Source organism: Heliangelus exortis, chromosome 11 (assembly GCF_036169615.1).
Source record: "Heliangelus exortis chromosome 11, bHelExo1.hap1, whole genome shotgun sequence".
Lineage (NCBI taxonomy): Eukaryota > Metazoa > Chordata > Aves > Apodiformes > Trochilidae > Heliangelus > Heliangelus exortis.
Genome location: NC_092432.1, coordinates 16,792,762 through 16,819,911, shown reverse-complemented (window position 1 = coordinate 16,819,911; position 27,150 = coordinate 16,792,762). Strand labels below are relative to the sequence as shown.

The window sequence follows — 27,150 nt, the reverse complement described above, 5'->3', positions numbered from 1 at the left end:
GATTGATTAATTAATTAATTACTTAGAGAAATAATTAGAAAGAAAACAAACTCCCCGAGGAGACCAGAACTTGACTGGATAAAAGAAATTTTTAAGAATGTCAGGCTGGAAGGGATCTCAAGGTTCATCTGGTTCAACCCTTCTAGTAATATTTTTTATTTAAGATGTCTCAGCACCCGGTCAAGCTGAGATTTAAAATTTCCCAGGGTGGAGAAATCCACCACTTCCCCTGGGAGACCATTGCAATGCCTGAATGTCCTCAGAGTGAAAAATTGCCTTTGTGTTAAAGCAGAGTCTCCCGAGGAATATTTGTGCCCATTGCCTCTTGTCTTGTTCATGTGACTCCTATAAACAGGGAGCCTCCATCTTCCTTGTAGCTGCCCTTTAAGTACTGGAACACTGTAATAAGCTCTCCCTTAAGACTTCTCTTCTCAAGGTCAAACAGATCCAGTTTTCTCAGCCTCTCCTTGTATGCCAGGATCTCCAGTTATCTGATCATCCTCGTGGCTCTTCTCTTGACTCTCTCCAGCTTCTCTGCCTCCTTTTTGTGCAGCAGCGACCAAAACTGGACGTGGTACTCCATGTGCAGACTAACAGGATCTGAGTAGAGCAGGATGATGGTTTGTCTCTGCTGGTGATTCCCTTGTTGATGCAACATAGCATCCTGTTGGCTTTCTCAGCTGCTGCAGCACAGTGCTCATGTTGAGCCTGTTGTCCACCAAGACCCCCAGGTCCCTTCCCACAAGGCTGCTCTCTAGCTAAGTAGATCCCAGTCTGAACTCCACTGTTGGGTTCTCTGTTCCCAGGTGCAAGACCTTGCACTTCATAACCTTCCTGGCAGACCACTTATTCAGTCTGTCTACATCATCCTAGAGGGAGGCTCTCCCTTCTGGGGTGTCAACCTCTCCACTCATTTTGGTGTCATCAGTGAACTTTATCAGAGTGCTCTTGATCCCAACATCCAGGATGCTGTTGAACAGCACTGGCCCCAGGATCAGTCCCTAGGGGACTCCAATTGTGACTCATTGCCGGCTGGAGGATGAACTATTTACTATCACCCTTTGGTTACAGTCTGTCAGCCAGTTCCCCACCTACTGCACAGCCCACTTGTTCAGGCCATGCCAAGTCAGTTTCTGGAGGAGAAGGCTGTGGGGTACTGTATCAAAGGGCTTGGAAAAGCCCAGATGGACCATGTCCACTGCTCACTGTGCATCAGCCGAGTAGGTTACTTTGTCATAGGTGGTAATCAGGTTTATTAGGCATGACTTGTCCTGATAAATCCATGCTGTTTTTTTCTGCTTATATGTTTCAATTGATTTGTGACAGTCCCCAGGAGGATTCACTCCATAACTTTGCCAGGGACTGAAGTGAAGCTAATGGGTCTATAATCACTTGCTCCCCGTGCTTCCCTCTCCTCTTGAGGGGATGAACTGGTTTTTGCTTACAAGAAAAAAATCCCACCATTCACTAGTTCCTTTTTCCACCATGGAAGCTTCCCATGGGATCTCTTCCAAATGAGCCTTGAGCAAGCTGAAGTTTGATCTTCTAAAACCTAAAACCTTCATTCTTGAATGAACCTTCGTTGTGCTCAGCAGTATCCCAAACTCCACAATATTGTGTTTCCTGCAGCCAAGCCTGTCACTAGAGAACATGTCACAGAGCAGATGTTTTGGTTAGTGAGAAGTAAGTCCAGCTGTGCCCCATTCCTCATTGGCTCATGCAACATTTGTGTGAGGAAGAAGTCTTCTACACGTTCCAAGAACTTGACAGATGTCAGGTGAGTTGCAGTTTTGTTCTTCCAACAAGTTTTTCAGTGATACCTCCTGTATGCTAGGCTGACCCTAATCCATATATCAGACTGACCAAATGTTACACCAACAATAAGTTCCTGAGTTTACGTACAAGGTCTGTCTCCCTGTGGCTCATAACAAGCTTTTGAGTTAACACTCGTTCAACCAGAAGTCACCAGTCAGACAGGGCAGCTGTGCAGATGCAATGCACTGGCAACAGCTCTACTAGGGGGGACCCCAGCAAGGTGTCTAAGTACTACTGACACTCTGAAAAGTCACCTCCTCCGTAGCAAGAGCTGGAGAGCAAACAGGCTTTGTGCCAGTGGGTTATCTACCCACGACACTGTGTAACAGGGCACGATCCTGTGGAACTTGCAGACCTACTGAAATAAACATGTTGACATCCTTGATTATGCACCCTTCTGTTTCTGTTTTCTGGCAAAACCTTACATATTTTTATATTCTTTGATTTTTTATTTAGGACAGATACACATTTTGTGAAAGATAGTTAAATCCAGAACCTAGGAAAGGATCCAAAGAAGCAGTATGAAGAGACCATAGCTGAAAGGTTTCAATGATTAATTTAATTGATTACTAAACAAATGCAAGACAGACTTCCTTGGTTCTCAGGTATCAAAATCCCATGTCTAAAGTAGAAAGAGTGACTCTGCAATAAGAGAGGTTTGTAAGAGCGAAGTCAAGCTAGTCCCAGATTGACACAATTTCCAAAAAGGGATAATTAAAATCATTATACAGAATTAAGTTCACATCTTTTTCATATGTTTCTTTATAAATATTTTTACACAAAGTAAATAAATACAAGGGTGAAATGGTTGTGGTCGAAACCTCTGTGCTATCTAATGGATTTGTAATGTAAAATCTAAAAAAATAACTGGTCAAACAGAGCGTGATTTAACACACATTTTATAAGGACAATGTAACGAGAGGTATGCGACACGTGTTTTTGTTCCACAATGCATATTGCTTGCTTAGCAAAGTGCTGGAAGCTGCATCCCTTTGTGTGGAGGCAAAGAATAAAAAGGCATGGACAAATAGGAGGCTATTTTAACCACACATACAAAATGGCTGTGTAGTCGCACAGAACGGTAACACAGAAGTAAACATGGAAGTGAAACAACTTCAAATATCATTCCATTTTTACAAAATGTCAGGCTCCCTAAAGCTGAATAAAAGAGAAGCCCACATGAAAAGCAAATTGTCAACACTGTTCTGACAACAGTGAAACCAGTAAACCTGCTAATAAGACCAAGCCACCAAAAGTCCATAAGAAACGATGACAGAACTTTACGAAATGTCCCTGCACTTATCATGAAGATTCAGTGTGGTGACAGTACTTCAAGGTGTAAGTATGGATGGAGTATGAAAATACAATTCAAACCATAAAAAGCTGATGCTGTCAATGGATTTGTAGAGACTTCCATCAATCTTTGCCTTACCTGTTACAGCAGATTGGCTACATTTTGATACCAATCAGAACATCTTTCCCTGCTGTCTTTTCTTTTCCCTAAAGGCAGTTAAAAAAGACAGGTTCTTTCTCTATGGTAACCCCTGTTTGTACAAAATATTAATGCAGATCTTAAATTCAAGTTATAAAATGTCCATATACGTCACAGACTTAAAACCTCCCTAAACATTTTGAAACAATGATCACTGGGTTTGAACAGTTTAAGGCTGTCAGCATGCTTTGGGGTGGGGACAGATATGATCCTGAGAGAAAGATCATGTCACTAAAGTTCAAGGAAGGACAAAAATACATCTACACATGGCTTTCTGTGTCAGTTTTTAACAAATTCAACTGTATTTTGCCATTTAGACCTATTTCTGTGTATGAAAAATGCTATATTGCACTTTAATAAAAGTGGAACTAAGAAGCATGCATTAAAACAGAAGTGAAGGGGAGGACTGCATTTTTCCTTGCTTCCAACAATTTTGTTTTGGCCTGAATAGCACAAGAGCCACAAAGACCAGCCGCATGAGGATAAAAACCAAGGCTGGTTTAAGAATTTGTTCAGTCTAGGAAGTCTTCTGATTAAAACCAAAAACCAACAAAACCACCCAAAACCAAAACCATTTTCTAACATATTACAGGATAATGTTATCCTTCTTTCAAAAGGTTTTATAAAGAGCTTGTCAGTAGATGAGCTAATTAGGGAATCTGAAAGGGAACGAAGACAAATCTGTACTGTTGGCATCTGTGGACTGTGCCTACTTTTTATCAGCCCTCCCATCTCCTTTTCACCTGACCCCGCAAGCATTTCTTTGAAAACAGAACACGTAACTATTGAGTTTTCAATGCAAACAAACAAATATGTGAAAAACCTTTCTTCGGAAATAATTTCTAAAATCCACGATTTGTTCAATTAGTCATGGTGCTGTCTTGACTGTTGAAAAAGCCAAGTCCATAAACCACTTTAACATTCTGTTTCTGTGGATGCATTTTCCTGCCGAGCTTTCTGTTCTTCTGTTGCACTGCCAAATGCTACCACTAAATTAGTTACGCTGCTGGCGTGTCCTGGTCTACTTAATTTGTCCTTTACAGACTTGGCTTTTCGAGGATGGCTGTGCAAACTCTTTGACCGTACTGATGGGAATCCAGAAGTCCTTTCTGGCTTTACTGATAACAAGTTCTCTTTCTCAGCCTTGACAGTGGCAGGCTTAGAGGTATAAGAGGCACTCATACCTGCTTCACCAGCATCACTGTCATCATCTGTGTCCATCTGTAACTGTTTCTGCTCTGCTTGCCTTTCTGCTTCGCAGACAACACCAGGGTATTCTGGAGGACGTTCCTGAGAAAGTTGCTGCTCAACTTCATATTTCCACTCTGTGGCCCATTGTTCAATCGTAGAAGGGCACACCTGATCCATAATGGTACTGTATTCTGCAGTCCAGTTGTTAACCCCTCCAACCAGCTTCCCACCCTGTGCAAATATAAAGCTCCTTGACTTCATCATAGTGGTCTGACAAGTACTGAACGTTTCAGGAGGAAAATAGCGCATCGCTTTAGACTTATCCAAGGGATAAGAAATGGTTGCTTCTAGCTTGGCATGTTCTACTTTTAACTGAGCGTTCTGAAAATCTGGTCTTGGTACTGACTGATTGTTCACAAGAGCTTCCATCTGGTTTATACTTGGAGGAACCATCCCATCACTATTGAAAACACCCTCCTTTTCATCCCCAGAGCCACCTGCACCAGACTGGGGCTTGGAAACATTCTGTGCAATTTCTAACGTAGATTTGCCATCATCTGCTGCCGTGATAGCATTAGCACCAGAGGTATACTGGAGACTGGCCTGGTGTTCTGGAACCAGCATCCTCGGGTCTGCTCCATCTTCTTTCGCATCAATAGAAAGGGCTTTTTTATGCTGTCCCATGGCTGGAGACATTGGAGTGGTACTGCCATCATATGTCAGCTCATCGCCACCGACGTGGTATCTGTACATGCTGTACCCATCAGAGCTGTTAACACTGCTTTGCCTTAGGAGATACGCAGCATCGCACTCAGATGAAGCCCGTGAACGTGAATATGTCAGCTCAGATTTGTCAATACCTGCCAGCTTCTCAAGAGCATTCACCATCCGACCAGATAGTTCTTCCAATTGAGAGAGTCGCAGGTCGACTGTTTGAAGAGAAGCTTTCATGAAATGTTCTCTTTCATTCACTTCTTCCAGCCTCATAGACATATTTTCAACTCTGTGGGGTACAAAAAGAGGAAGCACAGAACAGAAGCTGTGGAATGGTGCAGTAACCCCTTACAAGCATCCAACTGCTGATCTCTTTGCAAGGCAGGATTTTGTGCTAAGTATCACTCACCATTATTTTTTCCTAGCATCAAAAGCATGTGCAATTTCTTGTCATCTCTGCTCTCCATAATTCACAGAAATCTACTTGAGCTTTGCCGTTATTTATGTGCCAGGAGAGCACAAGAGTTGCAGCCCTTAGGGACAGCCTACTATTAACATTTCTGAGTGTGTCACCCACTTCACTTTCAGTTGTTCTCTTTCACTCTGAAGCTTTCATTAATTATATGAAAGCTGTTTTGCAAAACCACACAGGATGACTTAAAATGGCATCAAGGCATGCTGTAAAACAGGTTCTGTAGTTGTACAAGAGATAACATACGCTGGTGTGTATGGGATTACTTTTACTCTTGAAATATCTTTCTGTTATGTATCAGTTGAAGGGAGTGGAATTAATGTCTCGGACAATTAAAATGATATTTTCCCATTCTTTTTCATCATTTACATTGCAATGGAGGTTATGGTACCAGAAGAATGCATATACAAGTAGTGCATTAGGATACACTAGTAATTCAAGTGTGGGAATAGGTCAACATTCTTGTGATCTCACACACAAAAGATGACAAAGAATTTGGAGGAAGAAGCCATAAGAAATAAGCAAATCTGCTTTGTGGTCATGGACCATAGTGAATCACTGAGGCTTGCCACCCCTGATTTATTCTCTGCCACAATATCTAGGATTTTGACAAATTTCTGTGGATAAAGAGCATGACAGAAACCACTCAAATGAATGTAGCAGATTTCATTTGTTTCTCTATTCTCAAACTTTGCATTTAATAATGCGAGATATTCAAGGCCTCCCTTGAAAAGTATGATGCTTGACCTTTAAATGATTACATGGCTCACAGAGCTACTTCATAAAAAATGATAGCAGGATATATATGGAGTAGCTCATCATCAACATACTACGAGATTGATTAAAGTGAAAGTGTTTAAACTGTGTATATTTTCCCCGACAGCAAGAATTTTTCATCATTTCAAGCAAGTGACAAAAGACCTCATCCTTTGACTTGAAAGTGCTACCAGAACAGGCAGAGCCTTTGGGAACTTGCTGCCAAGTGACCTGGTAGAAAACTGCTGCTGTGTGCTTACACAGCAACAAACATCACCTAGTCCTCAGAACAGCTGAATGATTTACATGTGAATATTCCCCATCTTTTAAATGGGGAAGTTCATACTGAAAAGCTAAATGCTTGTTCAAAGCTTCCAAAGGAATCTGTGCCAGAGATTAAAATTCAGCAGCTGTGAGTGCTGGGCCCTAGCGCAAACCATAGGTCCAAGGGAAGAATCCTCAGTGCTTTTGTCAGAAAGCTCCAACATGTTTCCCACGGGTGGATGACTGCTGGAAGCTGAACAAATACGAATTTGCTCAAACAGATAAAAAGCGTGACTGTCATCCGAGAGGAAAAATACTTGTCACGGACAAAAATGTTCCTATGCCAGAGCTACCCAAGCCAGCAGCCTTAGTGACAAACCAGTAGGAACAACAAAAAGCTTGCTCTTGTGAGAGATGCACCCACAGAGATATTTACTCAGGTTTCAGATCAGCTTCTGAACTGGTGAGAGGTTTCTTCTACATCTAGTCTTTTGTACTTGAACTCAACTTTGGTTATCATGAAGACACAAAAAGCCAAACACTGTTCCAGATAAACAGTGTGGGGTTTTTTTCTCATAATAGGTACCTTTCAGAAGTAACTCTGATGCGTTCATCATTAGATGATTGCTGCTCATCCTCTTTTTCCTGGAAGTACTCTTCCACACACTCCTCTTCAAACTCAAACAGTTTTTTTAGCTCCTCATCATTCAGAAATAACTCTGCAAGACAGAAATAGAAAATATGAATTTCCTTTTTCAGAACTTCTGGCAATCAATTTCAGTCCAATTTAGCAGATTGTTTTGGACAGCCCTGAAGGCAATGTAACGCATTCTGGCCATCATCTGCTTTTGTGACCATCCACTCAAGCCTATATTTTCTCTATGACATCTGCACTCTCTAACAGCAGAGACAGACATTGAACAAACTGACTAGATTTTACAAAATAAAGTCAGTCTCTGCCAGTTTGAGGGTTCCTTTATTTCAATGTTCTTAAAAGGATGACTGTTGTAGGCAACAGATCATCAGATGTAACAGGTTGTTTCTCAGACATTCTTTGGATTAGAGTGCTGTGTCAAAAATTTCTAATCATGTAAGGAGAATGTGAGGAAATTATTAAGTCTTTTTATGACTTTGCCTCTTTGGGCCTGGTCAGATTTTAAACTTTTTTTTTTTTTTTCCCATTTTTTTTCCTTTTTTTAACTCAGAAACACATTATGCAGAAATGTAATTACTTTCAAAAAAGTTTCCTGTGAAATGTAGAAATACTGAGTTAATTATAATCTCATTATTTCTGTGAGGCATAAGTTAACAGTTTCAGATGATATTAGGAGAAGAATCTCACAGTTCTTCTGGGAAACAACAGATCAGTCTCTAACATGGAGAAATGAAAGTGGGGATACACTTAGACACAGGTTGCTCACAATCACAGAGCTGACACTATAGAAGACAGAAACTGGTTTTGATGAGATGCCATCTCACTGTTTTAAGAAAGCATGTTAAAGAAAGTCTTCATTAGCATCACAGCACTGCATATTCTCAGGAGCCCAATGAGCTGCTAAGTTGATTGAAATTTTGTCGCTTTCTGTCTTCTGCAAACAAATTTGTCCATCAACATGAACCAACAGTTCAGCATTGGAAAACCTGCTGCTTTCTGCAAGTATGGTGCAAAGAGCTCAGTGTAAGGAACATTTCTTGCATACTCAGTCCCCTGTCTCGCTCATCCTGGTCTCCTTCACCCTTCCTGCAGCGACAGCAGATTCGCTTGATGATTATGTACATGTGGCTGAAGATAATCATTGGTGGTGGGAGGACAGGTCTGTCATGGAATGTCATGATCAGCTGGTACCGCTGGAACTTCCAGACCTGGTTGGATATTGATTTTACCTCAAAGAAGGTATTGCTGAAAGGGAACATAGGTACAGTTTCTATGAGGCCTTTAGAATTATTCATCATCGAGCATGTTGAAAAAGCAGCAGCGAAATCACAACGTGAAACCTCATGACTTGCTTGGTTTAGCTCTTTGATGCTGCTGCTGAACTAGTGATTAACATATTTAGCTACTCCTTTGGAAGGCAGCAAAGCAGAAGGTGCTCTGCATCCCTAATGTGCCACCCAGAACAGTCTATTTGCCCCTGCTGCATAAGGCCCTTTAGGTGTCCGTGAAAAGAAACTTGCACAATTTATGAATCCCATAATTGGTATTTCGGGGCTTGGTTATAAAGTATTTCTGTTAACACATGCCAGTATTCGATATTGCACAAAGTATTAAATCCGTGAAAGGCATTTTGTATGCTAAACCCAGAAGCTTCACATAGTTTGCCTTTCATATGCTAATCAGCTTGACCTACATAGTGGACTTTTCAAGTTTTCACAAAAAGGCCTAAATTGAAAGTTTTTTCAGTGAAGCTTCTGACATAACAACACTGCATGTTCTCATAAAGGCATTTGGTTTTGGAAGTCAAGGCTTCATAAGCTTTTTCCCAAAACGAAATGTTATAAATATATTTGTTTTGTAATTCTGTGGATATGAAGGAGAACGATAGTCCTGGCTATGAAATACCAATCAGGGGAAAGCCAACCTGATGTTCTGTCTCAGATAAAACTTTTCAAGCAACTTCAAAGTATGTTCAGACAGCTCGCTCCAATTCAGCACTTTTTTTCTAACTTCTGTCCACTTGTTTTCTAACTTCCTGTGCTTTCAAATATCCACATTGACAAAACCACTTAAAGCATCTCTGTGAAACCAGAGAATTCTGATACACATATCTTTTCTTTTCCTTTGCCTTAGTATACAGGAGATTATTTACCCATGATGAATGACACTCTTCATTCTGTGTCTCCTGCATAGCAGGAATTCCTCAGGTAGCTCTCTCCCTTTCAAGCATGCTGGGATGGCAGGAGTTAACAGCAGGAACTAGTTCCCAACCTGCTGACTCCTTGGTCTCTAGTCAGTAATAGCTACCACTGTAAGGTTCTTCCCCCTCCCCTGGAAATGTGACTGTCATGGGAGCACATACTTGAAGACAGCAATCAGCAGGTTTACCAACAGGATATTTGCTACCAAGAGGTAGCAGGCCATGATAGCAGGAGTGAGCCAGGCCCCTGGTATACACGGAGGGAGGCGTTTACCATCATCATCATAAAGATTGTCCCCACAAGGAGCTGAAGAAAAAACAGAAAAGGTATTTTTCTCAAACTGCGGAATACTTGAAAGTGCTATTCACATTTATTTAATGGTGGTGCATAAAATCTGCAGAGCACTAAACAAATGTATTTCCAGTAGGAAGTACGTAGAATCTCTGCTTCTAACTACAGCAAACAAAAATCATTTCCTATACCAGTGAACAGGGAGGAAGCTCCAAGTATGCTCCAAGTATACAATATTGCTTTCTCTTCAAATTCACAGGGATTTTTTTTTCTCACAGTAATAGCCTAGAACAACATGTTAATGTACACATGCACATATTAATAGTGGAATTACAATAAATTCTCCAAACTTGTGTGCATATTTTGCCAAAGACACAAAAGGAATTACGTAGTGGTCACAGGTTGCTGAGCATAAATTAAATCTGATTTATCAGTGCTCTGGGTGCAGTAAAAAAGCCTAAATGATCCTGGCCAGCTTCCCCTGGACTCTACACCTTACTCTCCCCCCCAACTCCTGCCCCTGCCCCCTGGATGGACCTTGGACCTGTGTTTGTCCCCTGCACAGATCCTTCTTCTGCCCCTTGACTGGACTCCCTGGATAGACCCTAGCCTGTTACTTTTCCTCTCTAGAGCTTTTTACATGGCCATGCCACCATTTGCTTTCCAAATTTCTATTTCCCTTATTTTCCCTATTAATTCTAAATTTTACTTAATATTTTAAACCAAAGAGAAAAAAATCTAAAATTAAAATGATCTAGCAACGGTAAAATAGACTCATAAGCTAGAGACAAAAATTAAGAATATTGATCAAACTAACATAAAATAAGTGCCTGAAGTTATCCTAAGAATACTTAGGTTGTGTTGGGGTAAGAGCTGTTTTGGAGTTAGGTAAATGCAGCAAATGTGTTCTGTCTTTAAGTGCAGTACCAAATTAAGCTATTACAGTAGAAAACCAAGATTCACACCTGAACATTGGATGAGCCACTACAATTAAAATGTCATTATCTAGAGAAGAAAAGAATTAATTAACATATTCATCAAAATGAGATCATCAGCTCTCCACAGACTTACGATTAATTTCCATGGCATAGACTGAACAGCATTTCAAAGGAAAATGAAGCAGAAAGAGAAAGAAAGAAAACAATAAAATAATATAGAAAAAACAATGAACCCAAACAAAAAAGATGCATGAAAATACATTTTTGCCACCAAGAAAAGGTAAGCAACTCAAATTTTAGAACAGTAGAGATATTTAGTTGATAACAGTGTCTTAGTAAAAAATGCATTGAACTCTGCAATTTCCTTTTCATGTTGTTTTTCCCAAGTGTTACATATGGCAGTGAACTCCTGATAGCAATTAGAAATCACAAAATGTTTCTGGCGGATGATCACTTGAATATCTCAGGCAAGAAAATAAAATTGGTGGTCACCACAAACACAAACCAACTCAATTACCACACAAAATCATTCCTTTAGTTATTATGGAAAAATGTCTTCTTACCTCCCCCCCCCCTCCATCCTCCCAGGAACAACTCTGGCTTGGAGTCTGGCTGCTGCTTCTATTGAATATCTCTGTTGTCATTAATAGTCATGATACTGATGTTATTATAGCATACAATATCAGCAAAACCTATCTTGACTACCAGTATGGACACCTGCTGCTAGCCAGCCCCTAAATGGTTAAGAAAAATCATTCTTGTGAAATTAGCTTAGCCAGGCTCTTATGTTGCTCAAGAATATGTTGTTGTTGAGTATTAGATGCCAGTAACTTCTTGCTTAGGAACATCTTCTAAACAGAATGAACCAGACAAGAACATCCTTGGGTTGCATTACCAGCAGGTTAGGGGAGGTAATTATTCAACTCTTCTCAGCTCTAGTGAAACTATATCTGGACTTGAGCACCTTGTTCTGGGCTCCCCCATAAAAATCAGACATGAACATACTGGAAAGACTCCAGTACAGGGCCACAAAGATTATTAAGATGATTTGAGCATTCAAGAAATAATGTAAGACTGAGAAATCTGGGATAATTTAGCCTGGAGAAGGGTCAGAGGAGATTTTTTTAGCAATGTTATAAATACCTGATGGTGGGTGACAGTTAAGAAGACAGAGTTAGAGTCCTCTCCGTGGTGTCCAGTGAAAGGACATGAAACAGTGGATAAAGATATCAATATGGAAAATGCTACTTAAAGCAGATTGTCCAAAAAGGTTGTACAGTCTTCCTCCTTCAAGATACCAAAAACCTGACTGGACAGTTCCTAAGCAACCTGCTCTCATTTATCCTGCTTTGACCAGGAAAGTTTGACTAGATGATCTACGAAGGTGCCTTCCAACCTCAGTAATTCTGTTGTGATCTTCATCTATAGGTGCCATCCTATTGTCAGTGAAGCTATTGGCAAAATTCCAAATGTCTTCTTTCAGATGAAAAAAATGATGGAATACTTTTTCCATTTTTTTTTTTTTTTTTTTAACACTCATGGGCTTTGGCAAAACTACCCACAAGCACTTGACCCAGAGCCAGGTCAGACAGCACATAGCAATCATTTCCCAATGAATTCTAAGTTGTTTTTCTGGTGTGTTTACAGAGAACCATGGAAAGATCAGATTACAAATTTGGTATTGAAAGCAAAATGATCTTCAGAAGTCAGTCCATAGACTTCTAGAGATAAGACCATCATAGAATAATTACAACGCAGTCTAGGTATACCAGCACAACTCCCTGCACAGATATTTTTATCTTATATTAAAACAACAATAAACCGATACATTTCCAAGTTAGATTATATTTAAGGTACTGACACAGCAAACCTTCTGACCTGGGAAGGCTGGTGGAGAAAGCAGCTGGAAAGCCAAACCTTTTTCTCCAAAGTCTTTCACAACACTGAAGAACAATTTCTAATTCAAAGGATGCTGAATATAAAACTGAGAAATGACTGGAAGTATGAGACACATCTGGGACACCATTTACACTAAAGAGATGAGCACTGTTGATAAGGTGTGAGCTTTGATTTATAAAGACACTGAACTGTCTCCAATGACAATCATGATTTGTCCAGAGTGAAAGGATTGAGCGCACATTATAATGCACACAGGTAAGGGATACCCTGTTGCAGTCCATTCCTCTCCTTGGGAAAAAACAAAACATTTAAGAGATCCTGAGCTTATCCTGGCTCACCTCTGCACTGGAACTGCAGTATTAAGACTGGCCTGACCTTCTGTTTTTCAAGAGGAATTTACTGTATTACAACAGTAATGATCCAAGCATTCATAAGGAAAATGGAGCTGATATGATCTTTTTAACAGTGTACACTGCTCAGAAGTAGACTAATGACATTTTATTCCTTTCTAAACAATTAAAGTACACTCTAATGAAATTTGGTCTAATGGTTTCTCATTATGATGGATATGGCTCTTGACTGAAGTTAGACCTTACAGCTTCTTCAGCCTTCCTGCATGCATCAATGCACACAAACGGTTGAAATAACATACACACAATGCTTATATTATTTCAGATAAAGTTCAGACTGTGTAATACACACTAGAAGAGGCTGCCAGCTGCATGTTTGACTATCTGTACAAATCTCATGTATTAACAAAGACCTAGCAGTAATATGAAAGTTTCCATCTCTGCTAAAATACTGACAGTAATATTTTAACACCGTGCAGCTTTTATATAAGAAAGGTTATTTCCACACCCAAAGCTAATCAAGCAGAATTTTCCTTTTTTCTTTTGTCTCTCCATGGGTGTAGAAAAGAAGAATATGAGTGATTCATTAAAAACATTTCTGCAAAGAAGATAGATGTATCAATGGATAGATGTATCAATGCCTGAGCTGTGAGTTGTAGATGAAAGGATATGTACATTTTAATCTCCTGTGCAAGGCAGTTAATTTTTTTCTCCTTCTGTTGGAGCTGACTATCAGTAAACCATTGGTTCAAAAGACTGTTTCAGAATGACCTCTGATGATCCCTGCAAGTAAACAGAACACTTAATATCGTTATACTCTTGGATAGGAGAGTATTCCAGGTTACATCACTCTCGGTGATATAAGGTTAAATATAAGCTGAGAGACAGGACATGCAGGTGGGAACACAAAATTGCCTGGTCTCTAGCCTGCCACACGTAAACAGCACCACCATTATAATAATTAAGACAAAACACTACTTCCAAATTAAAAACAATAATTAATTTGGATCTGATCATCTGCCTCAGAAACAGGAAACAGACTCTTACTATGAATTCTACTCTTACGGTCTATCTGGTCTGCGAACACCTCTCCATAGATCATCCAGTAGGGCATGTAGAAGATGTTGCGAGCCAGTCTCCAAGAAGGCTCCTCATCTGGGTGCAGAATAGCTTGGCGGGCTACTCCAAAACTCATCAGAACCACAAGCATGATGACCACAAAGTACAGCATATCAATCATCTGCACAGAGAGACCATACAGAGGCTCTTACCATGACCAAGTAGTGCAAGAAGCACCAGCATGTCTGCTTATCAGCGTGCATTAAAGTAAACCAGAAAGTATAGAGAGAACAAACACATGCTCCTGGATAATTTTCTGGATTTTTTATTTATTTATTTATTTACTGTTACAAGTTAAGCATACCTAAAAAAAAAAAAAAATCAGTAAAAACAGTCATTTAAAGGAATACTACACTAATATTTAAAACTACTTAAAATGCTAAATTTTTTACTCTCCCTGTTCTATTTGGTGTCAAGTGCACTATGCTGGGCTTTTCAGCAAAGCCCTCTCCTGTTTTTTTGCAGCTGACCCTTCTGAATTACTGCAATGGCTCTGCGAGACTGGTCACAGATTGTTCAAAAAGAAAAAAACAAAACAAAACAAAACAAAACAAAACAAAACCAGAAAGAAAGAGAGGAGAGAAAGCAGGAGGGAAGCAGAGAGAGAAAGAAGGGAAGGGAAGGCAAAAGGGAGGCATGGTGGAAGGGAGGGAGAAAGAACAGAAAGAAAGAACAGAAAGAACAAAATTTAGGCACTAACCATCTTTCCAATCATCATGACGTAAGGTCCCAGATATTTGTTCACACCAAAGATATCTAGTACTCTAATGTACCAGAAAATTATATCTACGCAGTAAATCACTCTTCCATAACCCATGTAAGGCTGGTTCTGCAGGCGAAGAATTGCTCCGATCAAAAATACTGAAATAGCCACTAGGTCAGTAATATTCCAGTACTCCTGGAGCCAAACTTTCACTTTTTGGCTCAGCTTGCCAGGCTCTGACATAAGAATCTGAAACAAACAAACAAACAAACCCAAACAATAAAAGAATAAATAAATCATTAAGAAAAACTCCAAGTTACAGTTTTGAAGTAACAGTCGTGAAAATGAGACCAATATTGACACATTCAGTAGGTGTCTGAGACCTCCTCCATTGCCAACACCATGTGTCAAGCAGCAATATTTTTAGCTACTACGAAGAAAACCCTCCTTTTCACAGAAATAAAGAATGGTTTATGTAGGAAAGCACCTATAAAGTTTATCTAGTCCAGCCCCCTGGCATAGGCAGAGGTTGCTAAAACCCTGCGAAACCTGACCTCCAGTACTGAGAGGAATTGGACATCCACAACTTCTCTGGACAACCTGTCCCAGTGCCTCACCACCCTCATCATAAAAAAACATCTTCCCCATGTCCAAGTGAAACATACATTCTTTCAGTTTAAAATATTTGCCCCTTGTCATGACACTATTGGCCTTGGCAAAAAGTCTTTCTTATAAGCCGCCCTTACATATTGAAAAGCTGCAATAAGGTCTCCCCCAATCCTTCTCCTCTCCAGGCTTAACAACCTCAACTCTTTCAGCCTGTCTTAATAGCAGACCTGTTCCAGCTCTCTGAGCATATTTGTAACCCTCCTCTGGACCACCTTTTCATCTTTGCTTCTATTTTGGCTTTATTGCACCTTTTTTATTCTTTTTTGAGTGTTGCAGGTTTTAAAGAATAATACTTCAACTAAGAGATCTGACTTACTGTCTTGGCATCTCTGTTTATCTCCAAATGCAGTCAGTCTGAGATACAGGAATTGCAAATTAGTCATGGACAGTCTAAGTGCAAACCACACTACAGCATGTGACTCGAATAGAAGTTTTTATGCTGTCTTAAAGACATCAGTCAGAGAACACTCCTGGCAATTTTCCCTAAACATCTCTTTGCCTACAGTTCTCATCAGGAACTGCATTAGTAATAGCAAGTCAACACCTACTGGGATTTTCTTCATGGGTTATTGTCCTGCCCTTCTTTGAAAATATGCGTAAGGGAATGACAGAATTAATTTTTACTACTGACCTTGGGACATTTTTGCCTGACCTTTCTGTCCAGTAAGAGAAGGCTTTAATGTACAGGAATGGGTTATCAATTATATTCTCTCCACTGACAGGCATTCTGGGACCCTGTGGATATGGGAATCTTCTCTGTCATGTATATCTTCTCAAGCCTTTGCACAAGTCCATGCTATTATTACCTCTCAGAGTGAGCTTCATTTTGAGCATTATGAGATATTGTTATCATCAGACATTACCTCTCTTACTTTCTCTAAAGCTAAGGTCACAATGTAGGAGATGACAATCCATTCCTGGATTGATGGCCATCGTTCCATCCGCACCAAGATGATATAATTAAATAACATCAAGTAACCAAGGTATGATATCTAAAAAACAAACAAACAAAAACCCTTTATGGTCTTCACATTCTGAATCCCAGGATCCTTTCACAGTTAGTCAATATTCAATTATCTGAGATGACTTGTACACACAAACACAATAGCCATTTCTTTCCTCCACCCTGTAATAATGTGGTTGAGATAATCTAAGCAGAATATTCTCTTTACGTGAAGCCAGAAGCATAAGGACTTCATATATTACTCCCTAGAACACCTCTTCCTATACTTGTTACTTAAATCCATCTGCATTAACAGTAGGTTTGCAGATATTTTGGTTACTTTAAATAGCCACTAGACTCAGGACCAAGTTTCTTGATGAGGCCTAATTCAGTAAGAGCAAAGAGGAATGCATCAACTAATCAAAGAAACACCAAACAGCTCCCCTTAGCTGAGGCCTCCATAATCCATGAAAGCAAAGCATTCCTGCACTGTGACACTCATACCAACATGTATGAACACTTACATTGGGGCACTGTATGAAAGATTAAGTTACTGAAGACACTTAATTGGGCAAGAAATAAGATTTTATTCTATGAAGGGAGAATATTGCTATTTTAAAGCCCTTCCTATAGTTGTTACCCACACTGACAGAGGCCACAGGCCTCCAGTAGCTGAAAGAATGACAGATGATGTGGAACATATGATCTAGGCAGCTGAATTATCTCATTTGTTAAAAGAAGCAACAGTTCCAAACCACTTCAAAGCAGGTCCTTTGTGCCTCAGGCTTTTTGATTCTACCTAAAATTTAATTTCTCTCCACTGTGAAACCATGTTTGAGCTTTATTTTGAAATTAAACAGGAATTTTGTTTTCACATGATTAATTCAGGCAGCAGAAAGGGATCGGTATGATGTTTAGTGACTATGATGTGCTAAAACTAAAAGCCTACCTAATACTAAAACATAGTAGTATCAAAATTCCCAACTTGGAATAAAAAAGAAACCAGTATCCTTTTCACAGGGCACAAAAAAATTACGAGCAGTATCATGATTACTTTTTCTGTTTTGTTAAAATGCGGTTTAGTATGGATAATTCTTGATGCACTAAGAAGAAAATAGGACACTTGTCAAAAACAAATGTTTTAATTTAGATTGGTTTCAATTATTTAAACGAGAAAAATACCTATGATGTGTTAACAGACTGGAATCTTTGCTTCCATCTAAGTCGCAGTCATCTGAGACTGCAAATGGCAGTACTGATACTGATAACTAGGGGGTTAATTCTTGGGTCCTAAAGAATATTTCAATGGAAAACAGGAGTCAGAACCTTTAGACAGTAAGATAATCCAGCCTATTTTCAACTGAGAGACTGGATCATGGAGCTGGCACTGAGTCTGGCATACAATTAGCCAGGACTCCTTCAAAGTGAGCAGAAGCTTTAGAGGCTGACAGCGTAAGGGTCAGCTTTTCATTCTGTTTCATCATCTGTGCATTTTTCTCTGAATAGGAGTACTTTCATCAGATCAGATGATTCCATGAAATCATCAATTCCAGGAAAATCAGTACTATTTACTTACTTAGTTCATACATTAGAACACTTTAAGTTTCAAAGGCATAAGAAAAACAATCACTATCAGCTTTACCATCATGACTTACTGTGTAAAACCAAAATTTGACAATAGGTGCATTATAGAATTCATAGATCTTTGTTCCAATTGGAAGGCTTTTCTGTTTTTTCTTTCCATTCTCTTCATCCCCTTTTCGGGAGCCTGTATCTGCATTTGCATCCTGGAAGACCAAAGATGTCAGTTTTCATCAATATACAATAGTAAAAACATGAAGTTTTCCTCAACTACAGCCCCAGCCAACAGTGAACTGCAATACGCTTTTGCTGAGGAACAGACCTCTTTTTAAAAATGGAAATATACAAATTCCATAAATTCCAAATTCCATAAATCTGTGCAGCCCCAAGAATCCAGGCTACTCTTCCGCAAAACTATTCACTGCCTTATTCCACTGAGTCAGTTGAGATTTTGACCTGAGTAACCTATAGCATAATAAGAGAAGTTGGAAAACAACACCCTTGAGATATTGAAACTTCCCAATAATCTGCATTACTGACCGCATTTTCCTCCTCCTTTTCTTTGCCTTCTTCATTTTCTTTTGATGTCTGGTAAGAATAATCATCGTAACTCCGAAACTCTAGGAAAAGGATGGTGGGAGGGAAGAGAATTCCCATTATAACCTGTACAACAAGAAAGAATTATACTCAGATGGCAATATTTCTTCATGTTAATAGATTTCATAGCAAGACAAATTCCATAAAGAACATTTTAATTATATTCATGATACTCTGCTATTCTCAAATCTACAAAAATTAGTAAGTAGTAATATGAAGCATTGTCAGTAAAATCTTTGTATGTGGAGATGTCACCTGGAAGGCTTCCCATCTCTGTGAGTACACTGCAGTTAAGAAACTGTGCTCCAGAATTATAGCTGTGCTGAGAAATTCCACAGCTGGAATTGGAATGGACACAGTGGGGGTTGGAAAAGGGCTTCAGATTTGCTACTGGAACTTATGGTTACTTTAGTCACTTAGTATATTTACTTTTAAGAATTAAAAAAACCTCTGAAAGGGAAAAGAAGCTCTGCAGATAGCACCAGAAGTGTTCTTCTATTATATAAGATTGCTGAGATACAGGAGCACAAGTTGTAAAAATACATAAGAAGAGAAAAAAAAAATGCAGGTAATGAAAGGAGAACATTACCAGGTTTGTCAAGCCTTTGGAGGAAAGAAAGGAAATCAATAAACAGAGTTAGAGGGCACCATAAGGCAGTCTGAGAGGCCAGGCAATTGCCTGAAGACTTCAAACAGGCTTAAGAGGGAGACATAGGGAAATGGAAATAAATTGAGAATGACTGAGTGCAATGTGTACATTAGCAAGGTTGGGAACATGCCCTAGAAATGGAAGCATGGCAGTTTGTCAGGAACAGGGAATTTTGAGGAAATAAGGAGGCAAGGCTGAGTGTGGCACCATCATGTTGGGCCTCCATATGGATGACAGCAACTGCATGATACAGCAAAGAAAGGATTATATTAATGGAAATGCATACAAGCAAGCACTGCTCTGCTTCCTTTACATTGGCTCACTCACGTTTCTCTTTTGTGCCAGCCTCCTTACATTACTCATTTGTCTTTTAATAAATCCAAAACCCAGGAAATAGAAAAATCAGTAAGAGAGAACGTATCAGCATATGACAGAAGAGGGAAATAAAAATTGCATATTTCCACACAATGCATTTGCACAGATTACAGACTTTTCAACACTGGGTCTTGACTCTGTCTTCTGGTACAATATTAAGCAATCTAAGAAATATGTTTCCACTTCTGGTTCTTTTTCCCTCCATTCCCATTGTGTGAACCCCTAAATGGAAATCTTTTTGCTTGTCTCCAACTAATTTTAAATTAACTGCATATGTTTTCAATGAACAGATCTCATAATTCATTAAAAGATACAACTTTGATCTCAGACTCCAATCATGCTGAGGCTTTTATGGATTTATATCTTCCTTTGCCATGGGGTGATGTTGCTTAGACATCCTGAATTTGGAAACAAACAAAAAAATTGCTTTGGGACAGGTATGTTCTTATAATACCTATAACCAGGAAGTCAGTTAGATCTATGCATACAGTCTGTTTAAGGCAGTGTTATATGCTACAGACTATACCTTTGAAACCAACTGCAGAGCAGAAATACCTTAAGGCCTGGGTTTTTCCTCATGCGTAGTCGCCCCATCCACATATCTGTTAAAAGCATCTGGCTGCACGTGTGAGCAATGAAGTCCCTGTGTTTAGCTGCCACAGCCAACTTCAGACAGGTGGAATTACTCCAGTTTTTCAGTTCATAAGTCAGTAGCTTCATGGCAATCTGCTCATCGTGTTTATAGGACTGGTCCAGGAGTTCTACAGCCAGCTGGCCAAAATCTCTGAAAAATTCAAGATAGGACCAATGAAGTTTTAGTTGGAAATCAGTGTCTACTTGCACTTCATGTTTTAATTCTGTTCACAGGGGGGTCCTGTTTTTCCACACACATGCACAGCGAAAAGAAAACTGAGTCTCAAGCTTGATTTGGGATAGTCTAGGAAAGTTCCCAAAAAATGTTTTAGTACCAGAGAGAATTAGCTTAGACTGATAACATTTGAAGGCCACTTAAGATAAATCATCAGATTCCCCTTTAATTTACATTAGTAAAACCCGAAAATAACTTTGTGATTTAAAAGTAGTGAGTTTTACAGAGAGAAGCTGAAGAAAGAATGTGTTCTGTCAGAAAAAATTAATTGTCTCCTTGCTGGCATTGCCTTCAGATTCCCAGACCACATTTTGGATTGTTTTTTTGTTGAGATACAGGCTCCAAATATCAGTCTGTGAACCTACATTCTAGAAATCAATTGTACTTTAATAAGGGTAAAGCTTCTGAGGAGGTCAGACAAACCCCTACATCAAAGTAGATGTATACTCTGCTCTGGGTCTACTAACTTAGAGTTGTTGTCCAGATCCTGAGAGATGTCATCCACCAGCTCGCTTTCTGAGGACTCATGGGCCATAGATTTGTACAGTTTACAGGCCACAAGTGCCTTGGCCATGGTTTCCTCCCCTCTCTGCCAAAGGAACAGTGCCATCTTCTGCCGTTTCATCAGCACAGCCCAGACCATCAGTTCATGAAAGGGATACTGAAAGCGGCTGACTTCTGGGTCATCGACATCAATATCAATCTCTTCCTCCTTTTTCTTCTTTTTCTTCTTCCCCTTGGTGGGTGGCTCATCATCCTGGAAAGCAAAGAAGAAGAAAAAAAAATATTCCCATCAATTTTTAACTGCTTACCTGACAATGACACCATCTACAAAACAAGTACTGAGAAGAGATGATTAGTTAAAATTCTAATTTGTTTTTGCCATTTGCTCCACTTAAGGCCAATAGTGGTAGAACTACAAAGAACATGTGACAGAGCATGCACTGGAATAGCACACACAGGTTAATATTTTCTTCACAGAACCATCTCTTGAGTAGTTTGTTACAAGTCCAAATTCTTGGAAAAGTACAGTAGAACCCTCCTGTAGCAAAGGCATCACTTTACACTACACTGTAAGTAGATCTGCGCTGCATGTGTAACTGCACCAAGTTGATTTGCAGTGAATTATAAACTACTGAATTCCACTGCTTTGTCACTGGAATCTCTTGAACAAAGGCCAAAAGTGATAAAACTACAAAGAACATGTGACAGAGCATGCACTGGAATAGCACACATAGGTTAATATTTTATTCGCAGAAACATTTCTCGCGTAGTTAATTACAAGTCCCCATTCTTGGGTAATCATGGAATGGCTGTGAATGGAAGGGACCTTAACGATCAGCCAGTTCCAAGCCCCCTGCCTGGGTCCAGACAACTTGCACTAGACCAGGTTGCTGAAGGCCACATCCAACCTAGCACTGAAAGCACAGTAAGTACAAAAGGGTTGTACTTTAGGCATCATTTTGCACTACATTGTAAATAGATCTGGACTCTTATGTGTAACTACACCAAGTCAATTTGCAATGGATTATAAGCTATTCAGTTCCACTGCAGTGTCACTGGAGCTTTATCAAACCTGAAGTCACTGAAATTAGGTTCCACTGGAATCTCCTATTTATGATACCTGCATCTATTCCTGAAGACCAGTGCTGCATCTTACAGGTACTAAAGCCATTTTCAGACTGACATGCAGGTGGGGAGACTGGTAACATGCAAATAGAGAAGTCAAGCAGACAGCATCCTTAGGAACAGCAAGGTACTAAAGTGAGTCTTCACCTTTGGATAAGAAATCTCCTCTTTTGTATGCAGTGCAAATCGAAGGTTTCACTATCCCATTTCTTAAAGGGATAGAGAGGATGAGCCATTACTATGGGAACCAATATGGAAGTAAGTGAAGGGAAGTACTGACAGTGAAGCACAATCCTGAAGGGAGAAAAGCCACGATTGGCAAAATTAGGGTTTAAATAATGTAGAAAGAACATTGCATACACTGGTGTAGACAGAGCCCATCATCATTGTAAACCACAATTCCAATCTCACAAGTGGTTTGCAAGTAAAGCAATTACCATTCTACAAAATTAGTTGCCAGTCAAGCAAGCTCAGCATAGTGTACTGTTGTCTGACAAAATATGAACTATAATCCAAATTCAAGGTTCAGTCTCACACTCGAAGTTCCCAAAGTCAAGCAAAAGTAATGTTAGTATTTCTTTTCACCTTTTCTTTCTCTTGGAAGAAGGGAGTGGGCTACACCCACTATCAGGTGGGGAGAACACTTCAGTTTGTCCCACATAAAACATTTATCACTGAAAGACATAGGGAAATCAAAATGTGCTCCTTAAGAAGCACCAAGCAACCTTTCTCTGGTCAACACTGATTACAGAGGGCTGCACCTCTAAGAAGCTGAGATTTTGAGCCTGAGCAATTAGAGGATATAAAGCTGACCAGAGAGATGAAATATCACATGGACTTTGTCTGTGGAAAAGAAAGCTGCTTATCTGCCCAGGGAAATGGAGGCTTTTGTGTGTGGGTAGAGTTCACATCAAATGTGACACATACACTGTGTTCAGATACTATCATGGCATTACTAAAAGCACACTTCATAAAGAAATACACCCAGCTTCTTTGTGTAAATGCTTTCCTGGTCTGGATTAGTACTTTTTTTTACAAAACTGAAGATTATTGAGCAAAGCTTTAAGCAGCTCTAAAGATCCTACCATAAAAGAATCCTGTCGGAAATATGTCATGGGCTGTTTGCAAAATGGAAGGTCCTGTCTAGCTGACATTTACTTCAGTCCACAGTAATAGTGAAAAAGCTAACAGAGAATTGTACCAAGAAATGCTCTGATAAAAACAGTGTTTTACAATAAGTCATACTTACCTCCATTCCCAGTAGCTTAAGAGCTTTTGGCTAAATATTAAAAACAGAAAAGAAAATCAGTTAGTTGGGAAGAAAAATTGGAAGACCAAACAGTACCAAGGAAAAAAGCGTTTTCATTTACAAATTATTACTACGCTTACTATTCTAAAAAATTGAATCAAATAATGGTATAGTTAATTCATGCCCCTCTTACTGTTTTTGCAGGAAGCCAATGGTTTACAAAAATGTTTTCCATCCTTCACTCCAGTGAAATTTTGTGATTCAGATAAAAGGGTTAAATGAAGCATTCAATAAGACACTACTCTGAGAATTACATTCACCACACAGGCAAAAGAACTCGAAAAATTAGTGCTTTTAGGCATAAGCAGGGTAAAGATACTGATAGGGAACAGTAAACAAATATAATCACATTTCACACTTCTCAAAATTTCCCATCAAAAAAATACCTCTGTTCTATTGTGAAATCCCTGGTTTACATTTTATGTAAAAGGTTTACTTGGTGTGATAGTACTACACTACATACTTACTATATATTGGCTACAGAATACTTGGCCTTTTCATGACCTGACCACTTCTTGGGCTGCTTTCCTAGTGTTTATCCCAGTGGGGGGCTTTTTGAAATCAGGCTAGGAAGCTCATTTGACCTTCAAAAGCTGAACCGACAAAATACATAAGCTAAAGAAGAAAATTATTCTATTTGCTTAGAACAGACTTTTTTGATCTTCACAGGATTGGTACATGACTATGAAATGCTTTATTGTGGTTGCAGTGGCTTCCAAAGGGTACAATTTATGCTCAGAGCAGTTCTTCACAGGCCTTACTAGAACAGGTTCGAGGCTCTTCTGCATTCAGACTAAACCCTGCCTTACCTAAGTTGGTTGGCCTGGCTTGGCCTATACAGTTCACAGTCATAAAACAGCTAAAAGAGCAAGCTACAGCTGCAAGCAGGATTAAGTAAATTTGCAGACCCCACAGTGAGAAATGCTTGGATTGTAAACTACTGAAATCAGAGGAAATACATCTCCACATCAATGTATTTACCAGTTCTTGGGTCCTCCATCTTTTAACAAGTTACTTATATAACTTCACTACCAGAATTTCAGCTTCAGTCTTGCAGCATTTCTTTAAAATTTAACGTGTAGTTTTTCACAAATACAAAGGAACAGAATATTCCTTAATTTTTGCCACACAATGAACTAATTCTTACCCTCTTTGGTCCAAATAAATTATTATAAAGAGTCCGAAAACTTTTTCGAGTATAGTTGCAGCGATAAGCTCCACCCATGAGATATTCAAGTACAAGACCAATATCTATTAGGCTGATATGATAATCTGGTGGAAGATTTCCCTACAAAAAAACAAAAAACAAAACAAAACCAAAACAAAATAAAACAAAAACAAAAAAACCCAAACAAACACAACCATAAAACAAAGTAAGTACCTTTTATAAGAAAACATAATTAAATCGCTTAGCTAGATGTATCATGTCACGTTTAAACTGACACACAGGTATTATATTATTTACAGCCACTGGCTTCAGTTTCTGGACATTTGTACAATATTAATAATAACTGATTAATGTAATGAAACTTTCTGGAAGGCAGAGTTTTTTGGTTTGTTGTTGGCAGTATTTATAGCTTTGGATGAATTTTCCTTTGACCTAGTCATACAATACCCACATGAGTATCCACCCACACAAGCCTGAGCTGTTGGCAAGGGTTATATTCATGAAATTTAATAACTTTGTACAGATTATCATTATTCCAATATAAATTCATGACTTAATTTCATAGCGAATATTAGGCATACTTTTTTCATCATACATTTCATCATAATATTATCTACAGAGCGAAGACTACCTTGCAAAACATGATTTAGATAAATGTGCTGCCCAGAATGAAAGTAAAGACAGACTAAAATTTCCACCAGTACACTTAAAAACTGGATAGTGCTATACACTCTGCTAGAGTCATGAGCTGAAAACTGCTTCATTGCTTAATCTACGTACTATAGCAGTAACTGATTCTACAGCACCACTGAGCAGAAGCTAGGATGAAACAACTATATCCTAAGCAAACACATCACCTCCATGTTAACCCAACCGAATCCATGAGATTGCCGCTGAATGAGTGAGCCATGAAAATGCAATGAAAAAAGGAGAGACAGACAGAAAATGGCATGCAGAACAACACCAGTAACACTCAAACAGACAAACAATGAGAAAAGTGTTAAGCTGTGAAGCAGATCAATATGAATTTTACAGTACCATGTAATTCCCACGTCTAAACCCTCTGGGAATCAAGGAGTCTACTTCACAAAATGGAAGACAGGCTATTTCATGTAGCTGAGTTATACTGAATATAAACTAAAAAAACTTCAAAGAGATCAAATACACCAGCAAATTTCACAATGACTACTCACATATAATGAATTAATTTACATTTAATGGAAACAAATGAAGAAACAAATTTGGGACTTGTAGCAGTGAGAAAAAGAACAAATTTTCTGCACGTAAAGTAGGATAGCTTGGGAAAAGTAGGACTGCTTGTGAGAAAAGTAACTAAAACATACAGAAGGAAACAAACAAAAGGAAACTAATTCAGTGCTTATGAATGGGGCTTCCAGTTAACCCATCAAGCCTTTCCTTCTACTCCTCCTTTGTAATGCTGCATTGAGAGCTTCTGGAGAAGAAAGAGGATCAACCTAAATCCCAAATGGTACATTACGCTATCAGGAGATTACCCTTCTTCTCCTTAGTTTTCTAATTCCTAGCAGAACAGGAGAGCCATACTCAATTTAGACTGACATCACTGCTTGTCACAAGAACTAATTTCACTTTCCTCTTCTTAACAGCTACCAGCTAATTTCAAATGTGTGCTTTCCCCCATGCTATGCTTACTCTTACTGTTGACTCACATGGTTCATGTCATCATGTGACTGCAACGCTGCTGTTAGTCAGGCTTACCTTTTTCACGTCTCTGACTAGCAAATGCAGTGTATTTGGAGGACCCAATCTCTGAAACAGAAACCATTCCTGGTGTGTTAGAGCTTCAACTCTTCATACTTTTTGCAAACACAAATGTAATTCATGATCTGGCACTCCAAGAATAAATTTCAAGAAACCAAAAAGGAACTTGGCTACAATAACAAGCACATTCCTACTGTGTAATCCTTTTCTTATAATCCTCTGTGTGTGGTGATTCAAGTCACAGCAGTTTTTTGAACATGTATTTGCTGCAGGAGCCATAAGGGGACTGGGGGTATACACTGAGGTTAGAAGTTGTACAAATGCTGCCCTGGACTACGTACCATTTAAATGATGGCAAGAAAACCAGTCCAGAAATAGTTATATTCCTGATTAATTTGCTATGGGTTGAGTCAGAGAGAATTTGAGTAAGAAAGCATGATGTTCCATGGCTTTGGGAAAAGCGTTTTGCTTTGCTGGGACACAAGGAAAATGATACCAATTTCTGCAATGCGCTAAAAATAAAGTTTCTGTGTAAGTACTTAGCCAAATTTACAGGCTTAATTCAATAATATTAAAGTACACAGATTTGAAAAGCAATCCAGATTAAAAGTGAGTACTACTGGTCATTATTAAACTTCTACTATCTGCATTTGTTCTTTAAGTGTTCTGAATGTGCATTTTAAATACATCACTATATTTACATAACAAACTTCAATAGCTTCTGAAAATTGCTGTAGACTTGTTAATTAGGAATGTGTGTAT

General features: G+C 39.1%; 1 protein-coding gene across 4 annotated transcripts in view; it reads right to left on the bottom strand.

The window, feature by feature from the left end:
- Positions 1-3,925: 3,925 nt before the first annotated feature.
- The window catches only part of TRPM1 (transient receptor potential cation channel subfamily M member 1), a 121,535-nt gene continuing 98,310 nt past the window's right edge, over positions 3,926-27,150 (bottom strand). For 3 of the 4 annotated variants that reach the window (XM_071754947.1, XM_071754948.1, XM_071754946.1), the window contains 16 exons: positions 26,386-26,436; positions 25,506-25,541; positions 24,628-24,768; positions 23,421-23,450; positions 21,010-21,299; positions 20,230-20,458; positions 18,594-18,716; positions 18,128-18,259; positions 16,393-16,521; positions 14,858-15,109; positions 14,086-14,278; positions 10,923-10,943; positions 9,722-9,866; positions 8,405-8,604; positions 7,291-7,423; positions 3,926-5,501 (listed from right to left, as the gene is read on the bottom strand). In XM_071754947.1, the coding sequence (XP_071611048.1) occupies positions 4,223-5,501; positions 7,291-7,423; positions 8,405-8,604; positions 9,722-9,866; positions 10,923-10,943; positions 14,086-14,278; positions 14,858-15,109; positions 16,393-16,521; positions 18,128-18,259; positions 18,594-18,716; positions 20,230-20,458; positions 21,010-21,299; positions 23,421-23,450; positions 24,628-24,768; positions 25,506-25,541; positions 26,386-26,436 (3,384 nt within the window). In that variant the 3' untranslated portion in view covers positions 3,926-4,222. The remainder of the gene's footprint in view (positions 5,502-7,290; positions 7,424-8,404; positions 8,605-9,721; positions 9,867-10,922; positions 10,944-14,085; positions 14,279-14,857; positions 15,110-16,392; positions 16,522-18,127; positions 18,260-18,593; positions 18,717-20,229; positions 20,459-21,009; positions 21,300-23,420; positions 23,451-24,627; positions 24,769-25,505; positions 25,542-26,385; positions 26,437-27,150) is intronic. The other variant, XM_071754944.1, reaches the window with a different exon arrangement.